Consider the following 21,076-nt stretch of genomic DNA (forward strand, 5'->3'; position numbering starts at 1 on the left):
AGCCGGTTTTTCCTGAGCCCATGACAGCACACCTGGAGAGAGATCCGCCCCACCAAGGACAGGAAACCATTTACAGAGCATTGAGAGGACCTCCCAAAGAGGTTAGGCATATAACCAACACCTACAATATATATACATATATATAACACCCAAAACAGTGCACACCAGGGTGTGAGAAACAGAAAAAAATAGCGAGGGAAAACTACGGGTGCTGTCATGGGCTCAGGAAAAACCGGCTACCGGTAAGTAACCGTGGTGTTTTCCCCTCACCCATGACAGCACACCTGGAGAGAATTTTGGAGAATTATGAGCACCCTAGGGAGGGACCACCGCCTGAAGTACCCTTCTCCCAAAGGTAAGGTCAGAGGAGGACAGATCCAACAGATAGTGTTTAAAGAAGGTGGATGGTGTAGACCAAGTAGCAGCTCTACATATCTGATCGATTGAGACGTCTGCCCTTTCCGCCCAGGAGGTTGCGACGGCTCTGGTGGAATGAGCCCTGACATTGTCTGGGGCCGGAACTCCTGTGGACGTATATGCTAGACAAATGGCCTCCCTAAGCCACCTAGAAATGGTACCCTTGGACACCCCGTGACCCTTCCTATTCCCCTGAAAGGCCAGGGACAAGGAATGGTCCTTCCCCCATACACTAGTCATGTTAATGTACTGTAGTAGTGATCTTCTAACATCTAGGTTATGGAATCTAACTTCCCCTGGGTTTTTAGGATTGCTGCAAAACAAGAGAAGCACAATCTCCTGGTTACAGTGAACTCTAGATACCACTTTGGGAAGGTATGCTGGATCTGGACGCAAGGTGACTATCATCATAAATTTGTGTGTGGGGAGGATTAACCGAAAGGGCCTGCAGGTCACCCACCCTACGAGCAGACGTTAAGGCCACTAAGAGGATGGTTTTAAGGGTGAGGATCTTAGGAGAGACATCCTGTAGGGGTTCGAACGGATCACTGGTAAGTGCATTCAAGACCAAATTCAGGTCCCAGGAAGGAGCTCTTAGGGACCGAACCGGTCTGGCTCTGGCACAGGAGTTGATAAACCTCGAGACCCATCTGTTCCCCGCCAAGTTACAATTATAGAGTGCCCCCAATGCCGACACCTGAACTTTAAGAGTCCCTATGGCTAGACCTAGGTCGCGCCCGTTTTGCAGAAACTCCAGGATTCCCCTGATTGGAGGCTTGTCTGATAATGGGGTATCTATAAATTCTAGGAATTTACTCCAGACTCTTATAAGTTTTTGTCGTCATTGGTTTCCTATTACCCAGCAAGGTAGAGACTAACCCTGGTGAAAACCCCTTGCTACTTAGTAGTGACCTCTCAAATTCCACGCCGCAAGATGGAAACCTCAGGCTTGGGCGTGGAATACTGGTCCCTGAATGAAAAGGTCCGGCCTCTCTGGTAGAACCCAGGGATCTGAAACCGACATTAGTCGGAGCAGGGAGAACCAAGGCCTCTTGGGCCAAAAAGGGGCTATAAGAATTACCCTTGCACCTTCCTCCCGAATCTTCCTCACCACTACTGGAACCATTACTAACGGAGGAAAGGCATAGGCCTTCCTGAACTTCCAAGGGATCTGTAGGGCATCCACGGCATGGGGACTTTCTGCTGGATTTAAGGAACAGAATCTGTCTACCTTCCCGTTTGCTCCTGTGGCGAACAGGTCTATGTCTGGCTGCCCCCATAACTGGACAATCTGTTGGAAGACCTCCGGGTTCAAACTCCATTCCCCCTGAAAGTCTGCTTTTACGTTTTCTACCCCCTTTATGTGAAGGGCACTGAGGGATGGGAGGTGTCGCTCTGCCAGATGAAGGATTCTGTCTGCCACAGCCATCAGAGAGCGTGATCTTGTTCCCCCCTGATGATTCACATAGGCTACTGATGTTCGGTTGTCGGACCTGCCTATGAGGGATCTCTCTACTGCCCAAAGCTCCTTTATGTTTGAGGATGCCCCCATCTCGTGGTATGTCCAGTGACCCTGTATTGAGAGCTCTGCCAGATGACCCCCCTCCCCCATCCGGAACTGCTCGCATCGGTCGTAATCACCCGATCGACTGGCCTGGACCACTGTACGCCTGAGGTCAGATTTCCCCTGTCTGTCCACCACGAAAGGGAATCTACAGCTTCTGGGGAGAGAGAGAACTTGCTTTCTAAATGCCCATTGAAGGTCCTCTGCGCTGACAGGACCTCCCACTGAAGAAGTCTCATATGCCCCTGAGCCCATTTGACTGCTGGGAGACAGGCCGTCATAGAGCCCAGGAGGGGCATTGCCTCTCTTAGAGACATCACTGGAGATCGCATGGCTTTCAAGACTAAAAAGAGCAAATTGCAGACCTGGTCTTCTGGGAGGAAGCAGGCTTGGAGAGGAGAGTCTAGGATTAGACCTAGGAAGGTCTGAGTCCTTGAGGGGGTTAGTTTTGACTTTTGGGAATTTACCAACCACCCTAGCTGATGCAACACTGTCGCGACTTCTAGAAGTTGACTGGAGCAGTGGGCTTCTGATTTCCCTACTATTAAGAAATCGTCTAAATAGGGCACGATTACTACGTTCTTGATTCGTAGAAAGGCTGTTACTTCCGATATTAATTTTGTAAATATTCTTGGGGCTATGGAGAGGCCGAATGGGTAGGGCAGCAAACTGAAAATGCCTCAGCTCTTCCTGAATGAACAGGGCTACTCTCAGATACTTCTGGTAGTCTGGATGAATTGGGACGTGATAATATGTGTCCTTCAAGTCTATTACTGCCTTAAAGCAAATTGTGGTGTAAGAGCTTCACTGCCGAGCCCACTGATTCCATCTTGAAGGTCTGATTTTCTATTAACTGGTTCAGACTCCTGAGGTTGATGATGGTCCTTAGGGACCCGTTGTTTTTTTTTTTTTTTTATCATGAACAGAGGGGAATAGAATCCCTTCCCTCTTTGTGGTATCGGCCCTTCGAGAAGGACTCGCCCTACTAGCTCTAATATCTCTGCTTCCAGTGTTATCTGTTCTTCCTGGATCTTCCTTTTGGGGGTAACCACAAAGGTCCGACAAGGGATCTGGCTGAACCGTATCTTCAGGCCACCACTTACAATGTTCAAAATGCAGGGGTTTGCTGTAATTGCTTTCCAAGCTGGAAAAAAGTGGAAAAGCCTCCCCCCAACCGTCGGCATGGCGTCATTGGGAGGATCTCTTTGTATTTGAGGACGGTCCCCCAAACATATAGCCCGACTCCTTTTTGGACTTGGTCTCCCATCTTCTCCTGTCTCCTGGAGGGCGACCCCGATTAAATTTCCTCCTCCGAAAACCAAACCTTTTTGAGTCCCCTGAAAATCCTGGTAACCCTTTGTTTTTATCGCCCGCCTTTGCTAAAAGGTCTTCCAACTTTTGGCCAAACTGGAGTCTACCATCACACGGGAGGGAACACAATTTATGCTTCGACTGTAGGTCGCCTGGGCAACCTTTGAGCCACAAGGCCCGTCTGGCAGCATTAGATAGACCTGCTGCTCTAGCCGAAAGCCTGACAGAATCTGCTGAAGAGTCCGCCAGGAAGGCCGATGCAGCCTGCATTAGGGGTAGATTTGAAAGGATTCTATCCCTAGAGACCTTTTTATCCTTAAGCTGGTCCTCCAACTGTTGGAGCCACACCATTAGGGATCTTGCCACACAGGTGCCTGCTACAGCTGGCTTCAGGCCTCCTGCTGCAGCTCCCCAAGTATGACGGAGAAAGGAGTCAGCCTTTTTATCAAGGGCATCTTTTAGGACGTCTGAGTTCTCCAAGGGCAGGGAAGATTTTTTGGACGACCTGGCTACAGTCCCGTCAACTTTGGGGATCTTATCCCAAGGCTCAGAGTCCTTCTCTTCGAAGGGGTACCTTCTTTTAGAGAAGGAGGGTAAGGTCCCTGATCTTTCTGGTCTCTTCCACGCTCTGTCAATGAGGCCCTGAATTTTAGTGTTTACCGGAAAGGAGCGCCTCTTTCTTTCTCCCAGGCCCGCAAACATAATGTCTTCCCGGGATTTGGATGCTTTCTCCTCCCCCAGACCCATGGTTGATCTGACTGCTCTAACCAGTCTGTTCGTACTCTCATTTGGAAAACAGGGTCTACCGTTATCCGATGAGGAAGAGGATGATGAATCACTCAGCCACAGATCCTCGGACTGGGAGGAATCAAGAGTTGGAGGAGACATCTCTATGGGATCTTTTCTTCCCTCTAAGAAACCCCTTCAGGGACCCCTGAACCTCTGCGTGGACTATAGACTTTAAATTAGATGCGAAATCCAGGGAATTTTCCGCTATAGTTTTAGCAAATTCAGGCAAAGAGGCTTTTGCCAATCTATGGTGAGGGAAGTTTGGCATAGGGCACACATTCTGTGCTTTTGCTTGGCGCTACTCTTCTTAGGCTCCTATAAAAGGAAGCACATGAGACTTCCTATTACTAAAAGGTGACATTCACGAAGATCACTCACCCCTGGAAGTCACAAACGGGTATCGGATTCGGAGGCTGTAGCGGAACCGATGATTCCTTTCTGGATGGACCAGAGGCGCTTGACACCTTGCTCCTGCGGCTGCCACTGCGATTGCTCGAGCGGCTGTCGGTGTGAGGCATCCCTCTGCTTCTTCCGTTGCTGAGGGAGGGGGTGTGGGGGGGGGGGTTAGCTGCTGCTCTTGGCTATCCTGGTCAGTCATGCTTCAGAAGCGTACCACGCTTTCAGGATAACCCCCTCCTCCTAAAATAGGGCCATCCAGCACCTCCTCCGGTTCATGGGGCCCTCCCCCCTTCCCAGGCCGGAGCTCCATCGAAAAAAACGGCCTGGAACGCTTCACAGAGCGCCGCCATCTTGGATCGGGTGCCGCCTCCTGACACACCTCCCCAGAGTGCCCCGCGCTGTGACGTCAGACGCGTCCTACCCGGAAGTCACTGTGTGGCCAGCAGAAGCGGCAGGGGGAGGGCGGCGCAGCGGTCTACGGGAGGACGGAGCCTGCCTCACCGCGTGCGCCCGCTCGGCGCAGAAACCCCAGGGGAAGCTGCGGCCGGCTCTTCTGGGATACTGAACTCGGTGCACAGGCCAGTGCCCGCTCTTCCACACCGGGACAGCCCCAGGTAAGTCTTCTTTCTTCCAGACAGGTTCCCCATCAAGGACAGGAAACCAACTGAAGCGAGGGAGAGGTACCGCCCTTTTATTTCAGACGGTTTCCTGTCCTTGGTGGGGCGGATCTCTCTCCAGTTGTGCTGTCATGGGTGAGGGGAAAAGGTAAATTCAATCCATATATTGAGTTGCTGCAAGCATAACGTACCAAAGCAGTGCTAAAGAGCATACAGACAAGGGACGCCACACTACCGCCATCTGATCCTCCACACCTCTTTACCAATTCCCCCATTGCATGGATTCTCTTTGGCCTCTTCACTCCAGGACTTCAGGCATCACTAGGCCTGACTTCCCTGTACGTTATGATGCACGTCGTCTAAGGCCTGGTAAAGCTAAAAGAAATCCAAAGAAATGAGCCGGAACAGAAGTTGGTATACTGTACATGCAATGTGTAGGAGCAAGTTCACACTGTGGCCATTTAACAGAGAAAACCCAAGATAAAAACAAAAAATGAGCATATACCTTGTGGTGAGTAAATAAGAAAATAGTAATAGTTAACATTATTTTGATCAAAAAAGTGTAAAAGCAATCCCACCACGACAAGGGGAGGAGTCCTGAGGAGATAATTTGCATATTCCCACTGCATTTTGGGGTAAGTGAAGAGTCTCCGCGAGCTCAAAGAACACTGGATTTTGGCTGTTGGAGCTAAAAAAAAGGACATCGGTAAACCATTTTGAAGCTTTTTTTTTAAGCTTTTTTCACTGTTTTCAGAACATTAACAATAAGAACATGGAAGAGTCCAGGAGCCATTTGGTGAGCTGCATATCCTGCTACATGTTCACAGACTTGCCAGTGGAAAAGCCAAACTTCACATGCCAGAAATGCAAGCTTGTGTCCCTGTTGGAGGAAAAGTTGCAAAATCTAGAAGAGAGGTTAACTACCTTGAAAATCATTAAGGAAGGTGAAGAGTTCTTAGACAGAGCAGAATTATCTCTTCATGATTCAGAAAGAGAAGAAATTCGAACTGCACCTGACGAAACAGAGGAATGGAAGCATGTGACCCACAGAAGCAGGAGGATCGAGAGGCAGTCAGCACCCATACTGCTCAGGAACCAGTACCAGGCTCTCACGCAGGAGAACCATGAAGAAATACAGCAAAATAAGACTTTGCCAGCAATGAATAACCTTGTAAGCCCTCAGAATCCTCCTGGATGGAGAAAGAAGAATGTTGTGAAGAACAAACAGAGAGTGGTGGTCATGGGGGATTCCCTGTTAAGAGGAACAGAGGCCGCTATCTGCAGACCAGACATAACCTCAAGAGAAATGTGCTGTCTTCCAGGAGCAAAAATTAAAGATGTGTCTGACAGGATATCAAGACTCTTCAGACCTACAGATCACTATCCATTCCTGCTAATACATGTGGGGACAAATGACACCGCAAGAAAGGACCTGGAAACCATCTGCAGTGACTTTGAAGACTTAGGCAAGAAAGTAAAAGAATTGGGAGCGCAGGTGGTCTTCTCATCCATCCTCCCAGTGGATGGCCATGGAACAATGAGGTGGAATAAGATTCTACAGGTGAACAACTGGCTACGTCGATGGTGCCGTCAACAAGGATTTGGATTTCTGGATCACGGAATGAATTACCTATACGATGGACTACTTGCTAGAGATGGGGTGCACCTTACGAAGACTGGAAAACATGTATTTGGAAGTCGCCTTGCTACACTCATCAGAAGAGCTTTAAACTAGAACAATGTGGGAAGGGAAGCAAAAGGCCAGAAAAAGCCATACAGCTGACAAATACTATTGAGATCTCTGCTACTGGAAGTGGAAAGGAAGAACAAAGACAAAACAATTTAAATAATAAAAATATGGGAGGAAGAGAAACCAATCACAAACTAAAATGTTTTTATACAAATGCACAAAGCATGGGCAACAAACAAGGAGAATTGGAACTACTAATGCCGGAAAAGGAATATGATGTCATTGGAATCACTGAAACTTGGTGGGACGATACACATGATTGGAATAAAAGGCTAAAAGGATACAACTTATTTGCAAGAAACAGACTTGATAAACGAGGAGGAGGTGTTGCATTGTATGTTAGAAAAGCGTATATCTGCACAGTGATTGAAGCTTCAGAGACTGGGAGTTCTGTGGAAACTGTTTGGGTAAGAATACAAGGAGAGAACAACGGAAAGGACACCATTGTAGGCATTTACTACAGGCCACCTGGGCAAGCTGAAGATATGGATGAACTCTTTATGTATCAAATGACCAAGTTCTCCAAAAAATATGACGTAGTGGTCATAGGAGATTTCAACTATCCAGACATTTGTTGGGAATCTCTCTCAAGTAAAACTAACCGGTCAAGCAAATTCTTATCCTCTCTTGCTGACAACTTTATCTTCCAAAAGGTAGGGGAGAAAACAAGGGGATCTGCTACTTTGGATCTAATCCTTATAAACAGGGAGGAAATGGTTGAGGAGGTAAAGGTGGCTGGGACCCTAGGAGGCAGCGATCATGCTATTATAGAATTTTGGATAACTAGAGGAGGAAGACATGTGAAGACTCAAACTTCAAGGTTAGATTTTAGAAAGGCAGATTTTAAGAGACTCAGAAACAGAATAGGAGGGATCCAATGGCTGGATGTCCTTAAGGACAAAAATGTCCAGGAAGGATGGGAAATTTTTAAAAATGAGATTCTCAAAGCACAATCGTTAACAATCCCGAAAAGTAGGAAGAATGGGAAGCATTTAAGGAAACCAGAATGGATGAACACAGAACTTAAACACATGCTAAAAAGAAAGAAAGAAATGTTTATTAAATGGAAAGAGGGAGGCATATCTAAAGAAGATTATAATGCAGTCTGCAGATCCTGTAGGGCACATATCAGGTTAGCTAAAGCTGACAATGAATTAAGGCTTGCAAGAGATGTCAAAAGCAATAAAAAAGGATTTTGGGGGTATGTCAAAAGTAAAAGAAAAGTCAAAGATGCTATAGGATTTTTACAGGATGAAAATGGAGAAATGGTAAGAGAGGATGTTGAGAAGGCCGAACTTTTTAATTCCTATTTTGCATCTGTTTTCTCTCAGAAAGAAAATGTAACATCAACTGATCTTCACTGTCCTTTTAAAGGAATAGAGGAATCCAAGTTATCTGTAAACAGAAAGATTGTGAGGGAATATTTAGCTAACATAAATGAGTTCAAGTCTCCAGGTCCAGATGAATTACACCCCAGAGTACTGAAGGAGATCGTAGAAGAAATTTTAGAACCACTCTCCATAATCTTTGAAAATTCTTGGAGAACAGGAGAAGTCCCAGAAGACTGGAGAAGAGCAAATGTTGTTCCTATCTTCAAAAAGGGGAAGAAGGTGGACCCAGGGAACTATAGGCCGGTGAGTCTGACTTCTATACCAGGAAAGATCTTTGAACAAATTATTAAACAACATGTATGTAAGTACCTGGATAAGAATGAAGTGATTAACCAAAGTCAAAGTCATGTCAGACTAACTTAATTTCCTTCTATGACAGAATCACTGAATGGGTGGATCAGGGAAATGCTGTAGATATAGTATATCTTGACTTCAGCAAAGCATTTGACAAAGTATCTCACACCATCCTTATTGAAAAAATGACCAAGTATGCAATGGACCAGGCAACTGTTAGGTGGATTCATAACTGGCTTAGTGATCGGACTCAAAGGGTGGTTGTAAATGGCTTCACATCCAGCTGGATGAATGTCTCAAGTGGGGTACCACAGGGCTCCGTCCTGGGACCTGTATTGTTCAACATCTTTATCAATGATTTAGATGAAGGAATTGAGGGTAAACTGATTAAATTTGCTGATGACACAAAGCTAGGAGGGATAGCTAATACTAGAGAAGAGAGAGAGGATTCAAAAAGACCTAAATAAACTGGAGCAGTGGGCAGCAACCAACAGAATGGTTTTTAACAGGGAAAAATGCAAAGTACTACATCTGGGCAATAAAAATGAAAAAAGCATATACAGAATGGGAGGAATAGAGCTAAGCAACAGTACATGTGAAAAAGACTTAGGTATACTAATAGATAATAGACTGAACATGAGTCAACAGTGTGATGCAGCAGCAAAAAAGGCAAATACAATTCTGGGATGTATTAACAGAAGCATACAGTCTAGATCACGTGAAGTCATTATCGGTCTTTACTCCTCTTTGGTCAGACCTCATCTGGAATACTGTGTACAGTTTTGGGCACCACATTTTAAAAAAGACATAGACAAACTGGAGCAAGTTCAGAGAAGAGCGACCAGAATGGTGACTGGTCTGCAAACCATGTCCTATGAGGAACGGTTGCAGGATTTGGGAATGTTTAGCTTGCAAAAAAGAAGACTGAGAGGAGACTTAATAGCTGTCTACAAATATGTCAAGGGCTGTCACATTGTAGAAGGATCATCTTTATTCTCATTTGCACAAGGAAAGACTAGAAGCAATGGGATGAAACTAAATGGGAGGAGACACAGATTAGATATTAGAAAAAACTTTTTGACAGTTAGGGTGATTAATGAGTGGAACAGACTGCCACGAGAGGTGGTGAGTTCCCCTTCAATGGACGTCTTCAAACAGAGGCTGGACAGACATCTGTCGGAGATGATCTAGTGAATCCTGCTTTGAGCAGGGGGTTGGACCAGATGACCCAGGAGGTCCCTTCCAACTCTACCATTCTATGATTCTATGAAGGTGTACCCAATTGGGACAGTCCTATCTTCTAGTAGTAAAACCTCACCTTGTGTCAGCCGACCTGCTCTGCCCCATCTATATTGGTGGTCGGCTGACACAAATTGAGGTTTTAATACTAGTGTGGTACTGTCCCGATTGGGTACACAGGGTCGGTGGGATGGCTTTTACGCTTTTTTGATCAAAATAATGTTAACCAAGTACCCTATGTTATTTACATGGACTGTTACTATTTACTTACCAAAGGGTAAATGCTCATTTTGTTTGTATCTTGGGTTTTGTCTGGTAAACTAGAAATCTGGTTAACAGTGAGGATTTTCTGGTGCTGAGAGAGGGTGGTCATGTGACTGCAAGTATGTGATCTGCATACATCTGGCCACATTCCAACTAGACTATCAGGACTCACTCAATACACCAGCATTAAGTGAGGCTGCACCCATCTAGTTGGCATGTGGCCACATATATGAAAATTACCTACTTGGACACAAGTGACCACACCTTAATGATCTGGTTGTTTTACACTTAGCACAAAAAGGTTTTGGCTCTTTTAGAGGTTGATTAACATCACTAGCTACATAAATAAATCCTGAAATCTTGGCATTTTTCACACCAACCACTGAGCCTCATAATAGGCTGACACTTCTATTTTGTAGAAATAAAGTTATTTTCTCACCATCATCACAGGCAGGATTACAATGAAGGGTAACACCTATACTATATTTGGAGATGGATACAAGGTTTTTCCACTTCCAATTGATTATTGGGCCTGATCATCTCTTCTTCACTGTCCAGGTTACAGAGCATGTCTAAAAATGTGCCAATAGACAGACAAATGTTGATTAAAATTGATGATTTCAAACATCTCACCTGGCGAACACTGGTTTAGAGAAAATGACTGTTTCAGCAAACCAATGACACAGCATTGTCTGAGAAGTGCATACAGTTGGAACGATATCTAAAGTGGACCTGTCAGCTGATATATACTGTACACTGATTGGGAAGTATATATCAAACACTGGCTGTATGATCTCAGCCAGGTCACTGCAGCATTTCAGAGAATACCACACTTCAAAAGCTGTGTGCGTATAGGGAGAGACCTGTCAATCTAGGACAGTGGGCGGGAAGAAGCAGTCAGGAACCCACCTGACTAGTCTTCAGCACGGTCTTGGCCTCCAGAGGCTTTTAAAGTAGATTTCTCTCTCAAATGTTGCTGCTTTTCAGAATCAAACATACAGCTGGAGTCTGATACATGCTGCCCAGGTTCACTTTAACAAGACAAACATTTATTTAAAGTATTAGTCCCATCTTCATAGAAACAACCAACTTTATAATTAATCTTTAAAAAATCCTTTGTGTTTTGATAAGATGATTTTTTTTTGTTTCTACAGCTTCTTGCCAAGGGGGCCAGGCACAAATACTGTCTAGCAGCAGTGTCTTAACATGACCAGTGCTTACATGCTCTTTTATATTGAGCTTGTAAGCACTGCTGCTAAAGCTGGATAGATTCACTGGAGGGCACCGTTCACCATTGATCCCAACCAGCTTCAATCTGACTGCTGCGGTGTAAGTGGCTTCATATAGTAGCCTTGGGAGTGCACATTCCGGGCTAGCAGCGCAACCAGGTTGCTGACCCAAATTGTCAATCAGGCGTGTCACCCCCCCACCCCACACACACGCCGTGCCCCCATTACCCCCAGCAATCAAGCGTGCCATCCACCCACCCCATTAACCACAATCAGGAGTCTCTAACCCCTCACCATCACCCACACCCTGCAGTTACCCTAGCAAACAACCATGCCACCCTCTAATTGTCACCAGCAATCAGCCGTGCCGTCCCTCATTACCCACGGCAATCAGGAGGCTTTACAGCGGTGTACTCCTGGATATGAAGTCCTTTAGTAGTATAACCACCTGCTGGAGGACAATGATTTACAAAAGCTGGAGAAATCTTTTAAAATATGATATACTGCTTAAACCATAAGATTTGGTTAAGTTCCGACTGCCTTAGAAAAACATGATCCTGTTCATACTTTATGGAAAAAGCTGTATATGTGATCACAAGTTTTCCTATGAAAACTGAGCAATACCATCCCCCCAACATAGCAGGCATCCATCTCAAGTTCTTGCCTTTCAACCCCCCCCCCCCCCAAGTAACAATGCTGAATATGCCAGTACCACCAATCTAGTGGGCACATAACCTGCATCATGTGGCACGTGCTTCATATACAGACACTTCCTTTCCATGCTCAGCACAAGAGGCACCTGACCCACAGATTTACAGAATAAAGTAATTCATGGTAACTAAAAAGCCATCTTTGGCGAGAGGAAGAAAAATAAACGCTGTTGTAAAGCCAAATAAAAGACCTTTAATATTAAAACGGCCTTCTACAATTTAAAGGGTTAAAGACACGTAAACTGTGACACAGAGGCAGAATGATTGCAGAGCATCAAGCAGTCGGACACAGACGTACATGGGATAAGAGTTTGGCACACGATGGACCGTTTTAGAACATTTTAGCCATAACAGGCACTTATTTCTGTAGCATAAGGAGTCAGACACAAAGCCAAGGATGAATCAGTCACTCTTTGTATATAACCGTGACATAAACGTGAAGAAACTGCAGCAGACAATAACAGAAAACTAAGTGTTCTTCCATTATCCACAGGAATGGACGTGTACCCTCATAAAATAACAAAACATAGATAGGCCAATAATGCATTCAGAAAAATATAATAAATATAAACTTTTCTAGAACAGGCAACTAGACAAGATTTAGAAATTCTTGGCAGCATCACGCCAAAACTTATTGGTTTAAAGGAGTTCTACACGAGATGTTCAAAAAGCTGCCCATAGCCACCAATATAGATAAACCAAGGCCAAAACCCACAATTCCAGAGCAGTGCCCCGATCCTCCGCTGCTCTTCTGATTACCTTGTGGCTGCAGCACTGACCTCCCGTATAGCCCAATCATCGTCCTCAAGGGTATACGGCTTGGGAGCGCAATGACCAGCGATTAGTTGCAGCAGTCACGAAGGGTATATGGGAAGCGACCACTGGTGCCAAACTACACAGAGGACCAGCCACGAAGATAGGGGGCACAGTACTGAGCCCACAGGCAATAAATGGACAAGTAGTTTTACTTATTTTAGCTGTACTGGTGGCCATGGGAAGATTATTTTTTATTTTTTTTATTTGCTTAAAAAAACCTTTGCCCCAGGGAATTTTCTTAAACAAAGCTGTGCTTTACATACCCTCCCCAAGTCTAGTGTTGAGTCACCACTGTTGTTCCTGGTGTCTGATACTGTCAGCAGCACTGACATGCTGAAAGCACTGCAGCCGATCAGTAATCTCAGCAGCTTGTGCAGAGCTGCGCGATTGGCTGCAGCATTGTTGACATGACATCAGTGCTGCAGCCAATAAACACCAGGAGCAGTGGAAGTCACCACACTGGACCAGGGGAGGGTGAGGAAAGGACAGCTTGTTTTTAAAATAAACTGGCATGGGGGACAGAAGTTTTCTGAGCCAGAAATCCCCTGTAAAGTTGCTGGAAGATGCTACAGATCAGAAGATACACATGGTACAGCTATAGTAAAGCCATGGGAATGACAGAATTACATGCAGAAGATATTAGTGGAACGTCACTGCGGTTTTATGTCATGTAACGTCTGTAAGCTATACGGCACCCTGTCAAATAGGACAATGTAGCAGCTCAGCTGTAACCCAATCTGTATATGTGCGAAACCTAAAACATTTGTGTGGAAAGCATTAGCACTGATGACCAGTCACATCCAGGCCATGAACATTTTAAATATTAAATATGAGATGGTCTGATGTCCACTGAGGTTTAAGGCCCCATTTCCCGAGTCCCGAATTCACATAAGAGTTTTTTTAATTTTCTTTTTTCTTGAACGATGGCCTGACATTAAGAGGCCAGTGCAATGTGAAAGCATTCCATTAGGGGGCAGAAGTCAATGACCGTTCAGAATTTTATGGGAATTGCTGAAGTAGCGCTCCTTGAGCTTCTTTCGCTCTGGTAGGTCCAGCTGCTTCTTTGCTTCCTCGATGTCACTGTGAATTTCAGCAATCAGGGCATCTGTGGGCAGAAAAGGACGGGTTGGTTAGCAACTTAAAAAAAAGTTGAAACTGGAGCAAGTTAAGAGAAGAGTGACCAGAATGGTGACCGGTCTGCAAACAATGTCCTATAAGGAACGGTTTGAGGATTTGGGAATGTTTGCAAAAGAGAAGACTGAGAGGAGACTTAATAGCTGTCTACAAATATCTCAAGGGCTGTCACACTGTAGAGGGATCAGCTTTATTCTCATTTGCACAAAGAAAGACTAGAAGCAATGGGATGAAACTGAAAGGGAGAAGATACCGATTAGAAACTTTTTGACAGTGAGGATGATTAATGAGTGGAGCAGGCAGCCATGAGAGGTGGCGAGTTCTCCTTCAAGGGAAGTCTTCAAACAGAGGCTGGACAGACATCTGTCTGAGATGGTTTAGTGACTCCTGCACAGAGCAGGGGGTTGGACACGATGACCCTGGAGGTCCCTCCAACTCTTAACATCCTATGATTACTCACAGGAATGACAATTGCATGCAGAAAATCTGAGAGGAGGTGGGTGGTGGTGGAACATGGCTGAGCTTCTGAGACACAGATTTATTACATATTTCTTCGTTTTATTTGCAATATAAGGCCAACTAAGATCAAACAAGATTAGACCATTACTGAGATATTTTTTGGAGCACTTCGATGTGTGAGGTCTTGGGGCACATGGCTGCCCACAGCAAACACTAAAAGGGCCGCAAAGTGTGTTTGACACTTAATGTTTGGCTAAAAGACGCACTACCTGTGAGATGCTGTCAGTCTATCACTCCCTACCATAGGTCATGTGGCTACTCCAGGAAATAATGTGAAGACTGACAATTCAAGACACTGAGACAGCAGACCATGTCCCACCTTGTGACCTCCACCATGTGATGCCATCTGATCATTAATGATTAATTCCACCCAGCAACGCCTTTACCCAGACTACTTGCAGTGGCGGAGAAATGACGCCATCCTGTCTCCGCTACCAGCATTAACTTCCCCCAGAAGTAGGTGCCAAATAAGGAATATATAGAGGTGCGGCGAAAAGGGTGTTAGGTCTGTGTTCACACTCTGCAGTTGGGACATGCACAAAAAGCGCAGCAGAACCAAGCCGCCGATGTATTTTGATTGCTCCTTAAACCATTACTTAGTGATGAGTGCAAAAGACTCATGTGACAATACAGTCCCCACGGCCGCTGTTAGTCACAAAACATTGCAGGGATTGCCCATGTTTGTCAGGCACTCCCCGCATGTTTTGTGAACGTCTAACAGCTGCGAGACATACTGCCGCGGGGACTCCAACATGTACTCGTTGCTCGGGTGACATGTGCTCATCAGTAGTAATCATGCAAGGAAACCACTATCTCACCCACAAATCTGTGTGGCCAATCACAAACTAAGCCAGATAATTGCCAAACACTTACCCAAAGAGTCAAAGCATTTTTCTGGTCTAATATAGCCCACTATAACAATCCTCAGCATTTCTCCATAGAAGTCGTCTGTAAATTGATGAATAATATGGGTTTCCTGATGGAAAAAAAAAAAAGGTGATAAAAGAAGTGTGTGCAAAAAGTCAAGTGTTTATTGCTATAGACCATTAAATATACCATACGGGACTGAACAAATAATAACGTGCAGGCAAGTCATACTGAGTGAACAAGGACAGGACAGCGAGTCTGATATCAATGGCATCTTGAGGGAGGCCAGACATTTTACATGAAGATAGTCCTAGACGTACATGCTCGGTTCCCAGAACCTGCCCAGCACCACTATGACATGTCACCTTCCATGAGAACAGAGGATTGGGCATGTTAAAATCCAACATGCCCAATCCAGCCAGGCCCACAGAAATTGGAGGGTTCAGAGGTCAGTTATCTAATGAGTAAAAGCACCTTAATATACAGTTGTGCTCAAAAGTTTACATACCCTGGCAGAATTTTTCCTTTCTTGGACTTGTTTCAGAGAATATGAACAACAACAAAAAAACTTTTTCTGCACTCATGGTTATTGGTCGGGTGAAGCCATTTATTGTCAAACTACTGTGTTTTCTCTTTTCAAATCTTAATGACAACCAAAAACATCCAGATGACCCTGATCAAAAGTTCACATACCCTGGTGATTTTATAAATCCATGCAACCGGCATAGATTTATATAGTGTGACCGTATAAGTATGTTTAAAAATAAAAAAATAAATCTATACTTACCCTCCGATGCCCCGGTGTGTGCTGCCGCATTCGTTCCTGGCTTGTTCCTGGCTGCCGGGATATAGCGAGACACTGCGCTGAAGGGCCTGCGGTCACATGACTGCGACGTCACCGAAGGTCCTTCAGTCTTGCACGCGAGCAGAGGGAAGGAGACCGGGGGCAGTTTACGCTGCGGAAAAATCCGCATCATGGGCACAGCACATGCGGATTTCAATTGGGGGAACATTGCTGCCCTTCTTCCATGCGTTTTTAATGCGTTTCTGCGGCGTTTACGCAGCTGCAAAAACGCCGCGGAAACGCATTAAAAACGCATCGTGTGAACTCAGCCTAACACAGGAAAGGGATACAAAAAGATATCCAAGGAATTGATAATGCCAGTCAGCAGCGTTCAAACTGTGATTAACACATGGAAAATCAGGGGCTCTAAAAAAAAAAAAAACCACGGTCAGGTAGAACAAAAATTTCAGCCACAACTGCCAGGAAAATTATTTGGGATGCAAAGAAAAACCCACAAACAACATCAGCTGAAATTCAGGACTCTCTGAAAACTAGCGGTGTGGTTGTTTCAAAATGCACAATAAGGAGGCACTTGAAGAAAAATGGGCTGCATGGTCGAGTCGCCAGAAGAAAGCCATTACTGCGCAAAGTATCTCGCCTACAATACGCCAAACAGCACAGAGAGAAGCCTCAAAACTTCTGGAACAAGGTAATTTGGAATGATGAGACCAAAAATGTAACTTTTTGGCCACAACCATAAACATTACACTTGGAGAGAGGTCAACAAGGCCTATGATGAAAGGAACACCATTCCTACAGTAAAGCACGGAGGTGGATCACTGATGTTTTGGGAATGTGTGAGCTACAAAACGCACAGGAAACTTGGTAAAAGTTGAACTGGAGGCAAATTTGCACTCATCAGACCAGAAGCTGCGCATGGGATGTACTTGGACATTCCGACATGACAAAGATCCAAAACACAAGGCCAAGTCGACCTGTCATTGGCTACAGCAGGACAAAGTGAAGGTTTTGGAGTGGCCATCTCAGTCTCCTGACCTTAATATCATTGAGCCACTCTGGGGAGATCTCAAGCGCGCAGTTCATGCTAGACAGCCCAAGAATTTACAGGAACTGGAGGCTTTGTGCCAAGAAGAATGGGCAGCTTTACCATCTGAGAAAATAAAGAACCTCATCCACAACTACCACAAAAGACTTCAAGCTGTCATTGATGTTAGAGGGGGCAATACACGGTACTAAGAACTGGGGTATGTGAACTTTTGATCAGGGTCATTTGGATGTTTTTGGCTGTCATTAAGATTTAAAAAGAGAAAACACAGTAGTTTGACAATAAATGGCTTCACCCAACCAATAACCATGAGTGGAGAAAAAGTTTTGTTTTTTTTTTGTTATCATTCATATTCTCTGAAACAAGGCCAAGAAAGGAAAAATTCTGCCGGGGTATGTAAACTTTTGAGCACAACTGACATAGGTTAATATTTCCATGCATCTTAAAAGGTATGAGCATACCGTGTCTTTAAGACAATAGCGGAGGTTTTCATAGGCAAAGCAGATCGAAGAACAAGCAGGCAGTCTTGTCATCTCTTTTTGGGGTGACATGGCCAACGGCATCTTTTTCCTTTTGTTTCAACCACAAAAGGTGAGCGGCTTCCAAACAAAGCCTGCTGAACAATGAGCTTGCCACTTTACTGCTTCGATATTTGGAAGCCGTTGAAAGAGGTAACACAAAACTGAGCATGGTCACAGCAATGCCATTTTCACTTTCAATTATATTCATTTTTGGCAGTGCTTTTTCTGGTGAAAGACATTGTGTGCACATACCTTTAAAGGGGTTTTCCAGTTTCAGCAGAAACTCCCATCTCCAGGAGCACTTTGCTTTAAAAAGAAAAAAAAAAAAAAAAAAACCTCCGGTCTCTGCCGCTGGTGTACATCTGAGCTCAGTGCTTCTGAAGGGCTCGTGCCTTCTAAACTGGCAGATTGGCTGAGCTTACTGACTGGCTGCAGCGCTGGCGACGTGAATGATGCAGGCAATACCAAGCACCAGGGACAGCAGCTGAGACTCAGTGCTGGACCTGAGCAGGGTGAGTAGAGCAATTTGATTTTGTTTAAATCAAACTAAACCTGGGAACGGGGAATTTCTGACACTGGAAAACCCCTTTTAAAGTTTAAGACAATGGATAAGTGCTTGCTCCAAGCAGACCCACTGATGATGGCACATTGCATGGCTCTGACAGGTTAGCGCCCAGGGCACAACGGCCGCAGAGCCGATCCCTGTGGGGTCATACATATCAGATTTAGGCTAGAGAGTCCCCCATGTGTCCTGCATGTTGTGGTAGAGGTGAGGATCACAACAATACGTGGCTTACCACAGATTTCTTGGTGTTCTTGTAGAAGGGATTCCAGCCAATACTCATAACCATTTTGTAAATGTCCCCAGTGCCGACACAGCCCCAGCCGTAGTAGATGCCAGTGGTGAGGTCACCTGGAAGGCTGTCCACAACATGTTCTGGGAAATTAGCTGCAAGAAAGGAGCAAAGCTGGTGAAGAGGACACCCAGGCCTAGCATAGCACTGCACACCAGAGGGGGAATCTTCAGAACCTCTTGTTGCTGTCAGTGAGTAACCACGGGCAATAGAAGGGCGAAGACTCGAACTGGTGTGAATTGATCCTCAGGACTCGGTAGTAATCTGCAGTAGATGGGAGAGGAAGTACTGCCCCATACCTCACGAGACTTGTGGTTCTTCTCTTGATTAGCCAGCCTGACGCGACCCAAGGCCACCACACAAGACTATTATCAGCAGAACACCCCCCACAACATTGACAGGTTCTGCAGACAATTTGATTTGTATGGAGCGCCAGCAGACTGACGGTCGGGGAGATGTCAATCAAGCATGTCCGATTTCCAACAGCTGAGCACACTGATCTCCTGGAGATACGACGGGTCAGCCGGCGGCTTTCTCAGAGAACACAGGCACTCAGGCCAAACAAGTGTTTGTATGTGAGTGCCGGCCAAGGTGTTCAGCCATCTAATGTGGATAGGCGCCATAACATGAGGTCGTGTCAGGTCAGCTAATCAAAAGCAGAGCCGCGGATGCCATCAAGTAAGAGTAGGATCTCCAGCCTCTAGTCCAGTGACTTCAGATTACTGACATGGCCACTGGATCAGGTCTTGCAAATCAATTGGCACCAACTTACTGGAGACCTGTTCTGATCAGACAAGGGGGAGCTGGAATTACCCATCCGACCCCCAACACACCCATGTAAAACTGACTGTTTCCTTTCTGACACAAGCAGTGATCTTAGAAGATGGAGAATTACACCCCAGGCATATTGGAAAGCTGTACATTAGTGATCACACATCCCAGTATGACACTGACACCCACCGTAGTGCGGTACACAGGCTAGGCTGCTATATGTAGGGTGAGAGGAGAAAGGTCAGGGCACAGGTCACCCCTACACCAGTGATCACACATCCCAGTATGACACTGACACCCACCGTAGTGCGGTACACAGGCTAGGCTGCTCTATGTAGGGTGAGAGGAGAAAGGTCAGGGCACAGGTCACCCCTACACCAGTGATCACACATCCCAGTATGACACTGACACCCACCGTAGTGCGGTACACAGGCTAGGCTGCTCTATGTAGGGTGAGAGGAGAAAGGTCAGGGCACAGGTCACCCCCAGCCCTGATCTTATGTGTAGTATTAGCGCACAGCCGGTGTGTGCCTTTGTCATCAGGTCACGCACACTGACGCCGGAGGGAGGCTGTGTATGCTGAGCCTTGTGGTCCCACAGCGGTCGCTCACCTGTCGGGATCCCCAGCTCCTTGGATCCCCTGCCTAAGCCTCTGACCACCTCCCCGCAGCAGTAGTAGGGCAGCTGGCTCATGACACAGCCCCTGGCCGCTCTCTTCCTCCCCGTGCTTAGCGGCGGCTCTGCAGGGTGAGCGGATAACACGCGGAGACCGTCCGGAGAAGGTAACGGAAGCGCTAAGGCGGCGGCGGCAGCATCTGCAGAAGAGCTAGTGCCGGAGCCGAGCCGGCTGCTACACGCAAGGGGCTGGGACATCTCAAGGCTTAGCCCAGGACGGGGGTGTTCACACACAGAAGACGTCCTGAAGGAGGCGAAGACGCTGTCAGCAGAGTCCTGACTCCCCCCGCGTCACTTCTAGTGCAGTGATCCGCAGATCAGACGTCAGCACTACGGGGGCGGAGCCTTCCCGTCACAGACCCAGCTCTGCTGCTCTCACCGTGACTGGTGACTTACTAGCCTCTACTCACGTGGTCATCTCTCCGCGGCTGCATTCTGGGTCGCGGTGACGTCACCGGTCGTGTTCCAGTAGAACGTTTTCGAAACTTCCGGTTGCTGGGATCAGTTAGGGCCGGAGCTCGGGCGGACGGGGTCACGTGCCTCCGGCCCAATGGTCGTACAGCGCCCTCATGGTGTGATAAGCCTGGCCCGGGCATTCCACCAGGAGCCGTCTCTGACTACCGCCCTCTTTAGGGAGTTTATTAAGGTTTTATTTTTTGGAATTTTACTTACGTTACATTTTTTGCAGCCTTTTGACGTGATGTGTCTGGGGCAGAGGGTATGTGTGGTGAGAAGCATGGGAATTACCCAGGGCCCTGAGCCCACACAGATACTGCACTGCTAGTACACCGCCTGTAGTGTCAGTGCAGGTTCTAAGCTTACATCTATAGAGGGACCTTTGATGACATCATAGTCATGTGACCAAAGGTTCTGCACCCTGCAGGAGTTTGGAGTAGTGAAGGGCAGTCCTAATTATTGGTGATCTGGATTATTTGCTCATCAAGCAGAACCGGCTCTTTTTGATCTTAAACGGAACTCTATTAAATGTGTGTTCATTAGTGATGGACGAGCACTAAAATGCTCGGGTGCTCGAAGCTCGGGTCGAGCACATTGGAATACTCGGGTGCTCGACCCGAGCAACGAGACCAATGTAAG

The 21,076-nt window shown here is 46.2% G+C and overlaps 1 protein-coding gene across 1 annotated transcript; it reads right to left on the bottom strand.

Moving 5' to 3' along the window:
• Nucleotides 1-12,144: 12,144 nt before the first annotated feature.
• RFK (riboflavin kinase) lies at nucleotides 12,145-20,332 on the bottom strand. The gene is made up of 4 exons (XM_073670720.1): nucleotides 19,918-20,332; nucleotides 18,479-18,630; nucleotides 15,317-15,419; nucleotides 12,145-13,895 (listed from the first exon to the last, which is right to left on the bottom strand). Exons 1-4 carry the CDS (start codon nucleotides 20,177-20,179, stop codon nucleotides 13,771-13,773), a joined length of 642 nt encoding a protein of 213 aa, XP_073526821.1. The 5' UTR covers nucleotides 20,180-20,332; the 3' UTR covers nucleotides 12,145-13,770.
• Nucleotides 20,333-21,076: the final 744 nt, after the last annotated feature.

Source organism: Phyllobates terribilis, unplaced genomic scaffold (genome assembly GCF_046119375.1).
Source record: "Phyllobates terribilis strain yellow unplaced genomic scaffold, ASM4611937v1 Scaffold_1__5_contigs__length_1240528914, whole genome shotgun sequence".
In the NCBI taxonomy this organism is placed as follows: Eukaryota; Metazoa; Chordata; class Amphibia; order Anura; family Dendrobatidae; genus Phyllobates; species Phyllobates terribilis.

Coding starts and splice junctions, on each gene's coding strand:
- RFK (XM_073670720.1), bottom strand. CDS start 20,179: ATGTCCCAGCCCCTTGCGTGTAGCAGCCGGCTCGGCTCCGGCACTAGC. Junction 15,420..18,478: donor AGAACACCAAGAAATCTGTG/GTAAGCCACGTA, acceptor TTTTTCCATCAG/GAAACCCATATTATTCATCA. Junction 13,896..15,316: donor AAAATGCTTTGACTCTTTGG/GTAAGTGTTTGG, acceptor TTCTGCCCACAG/ATGCCCTGATTGCTGAAATT.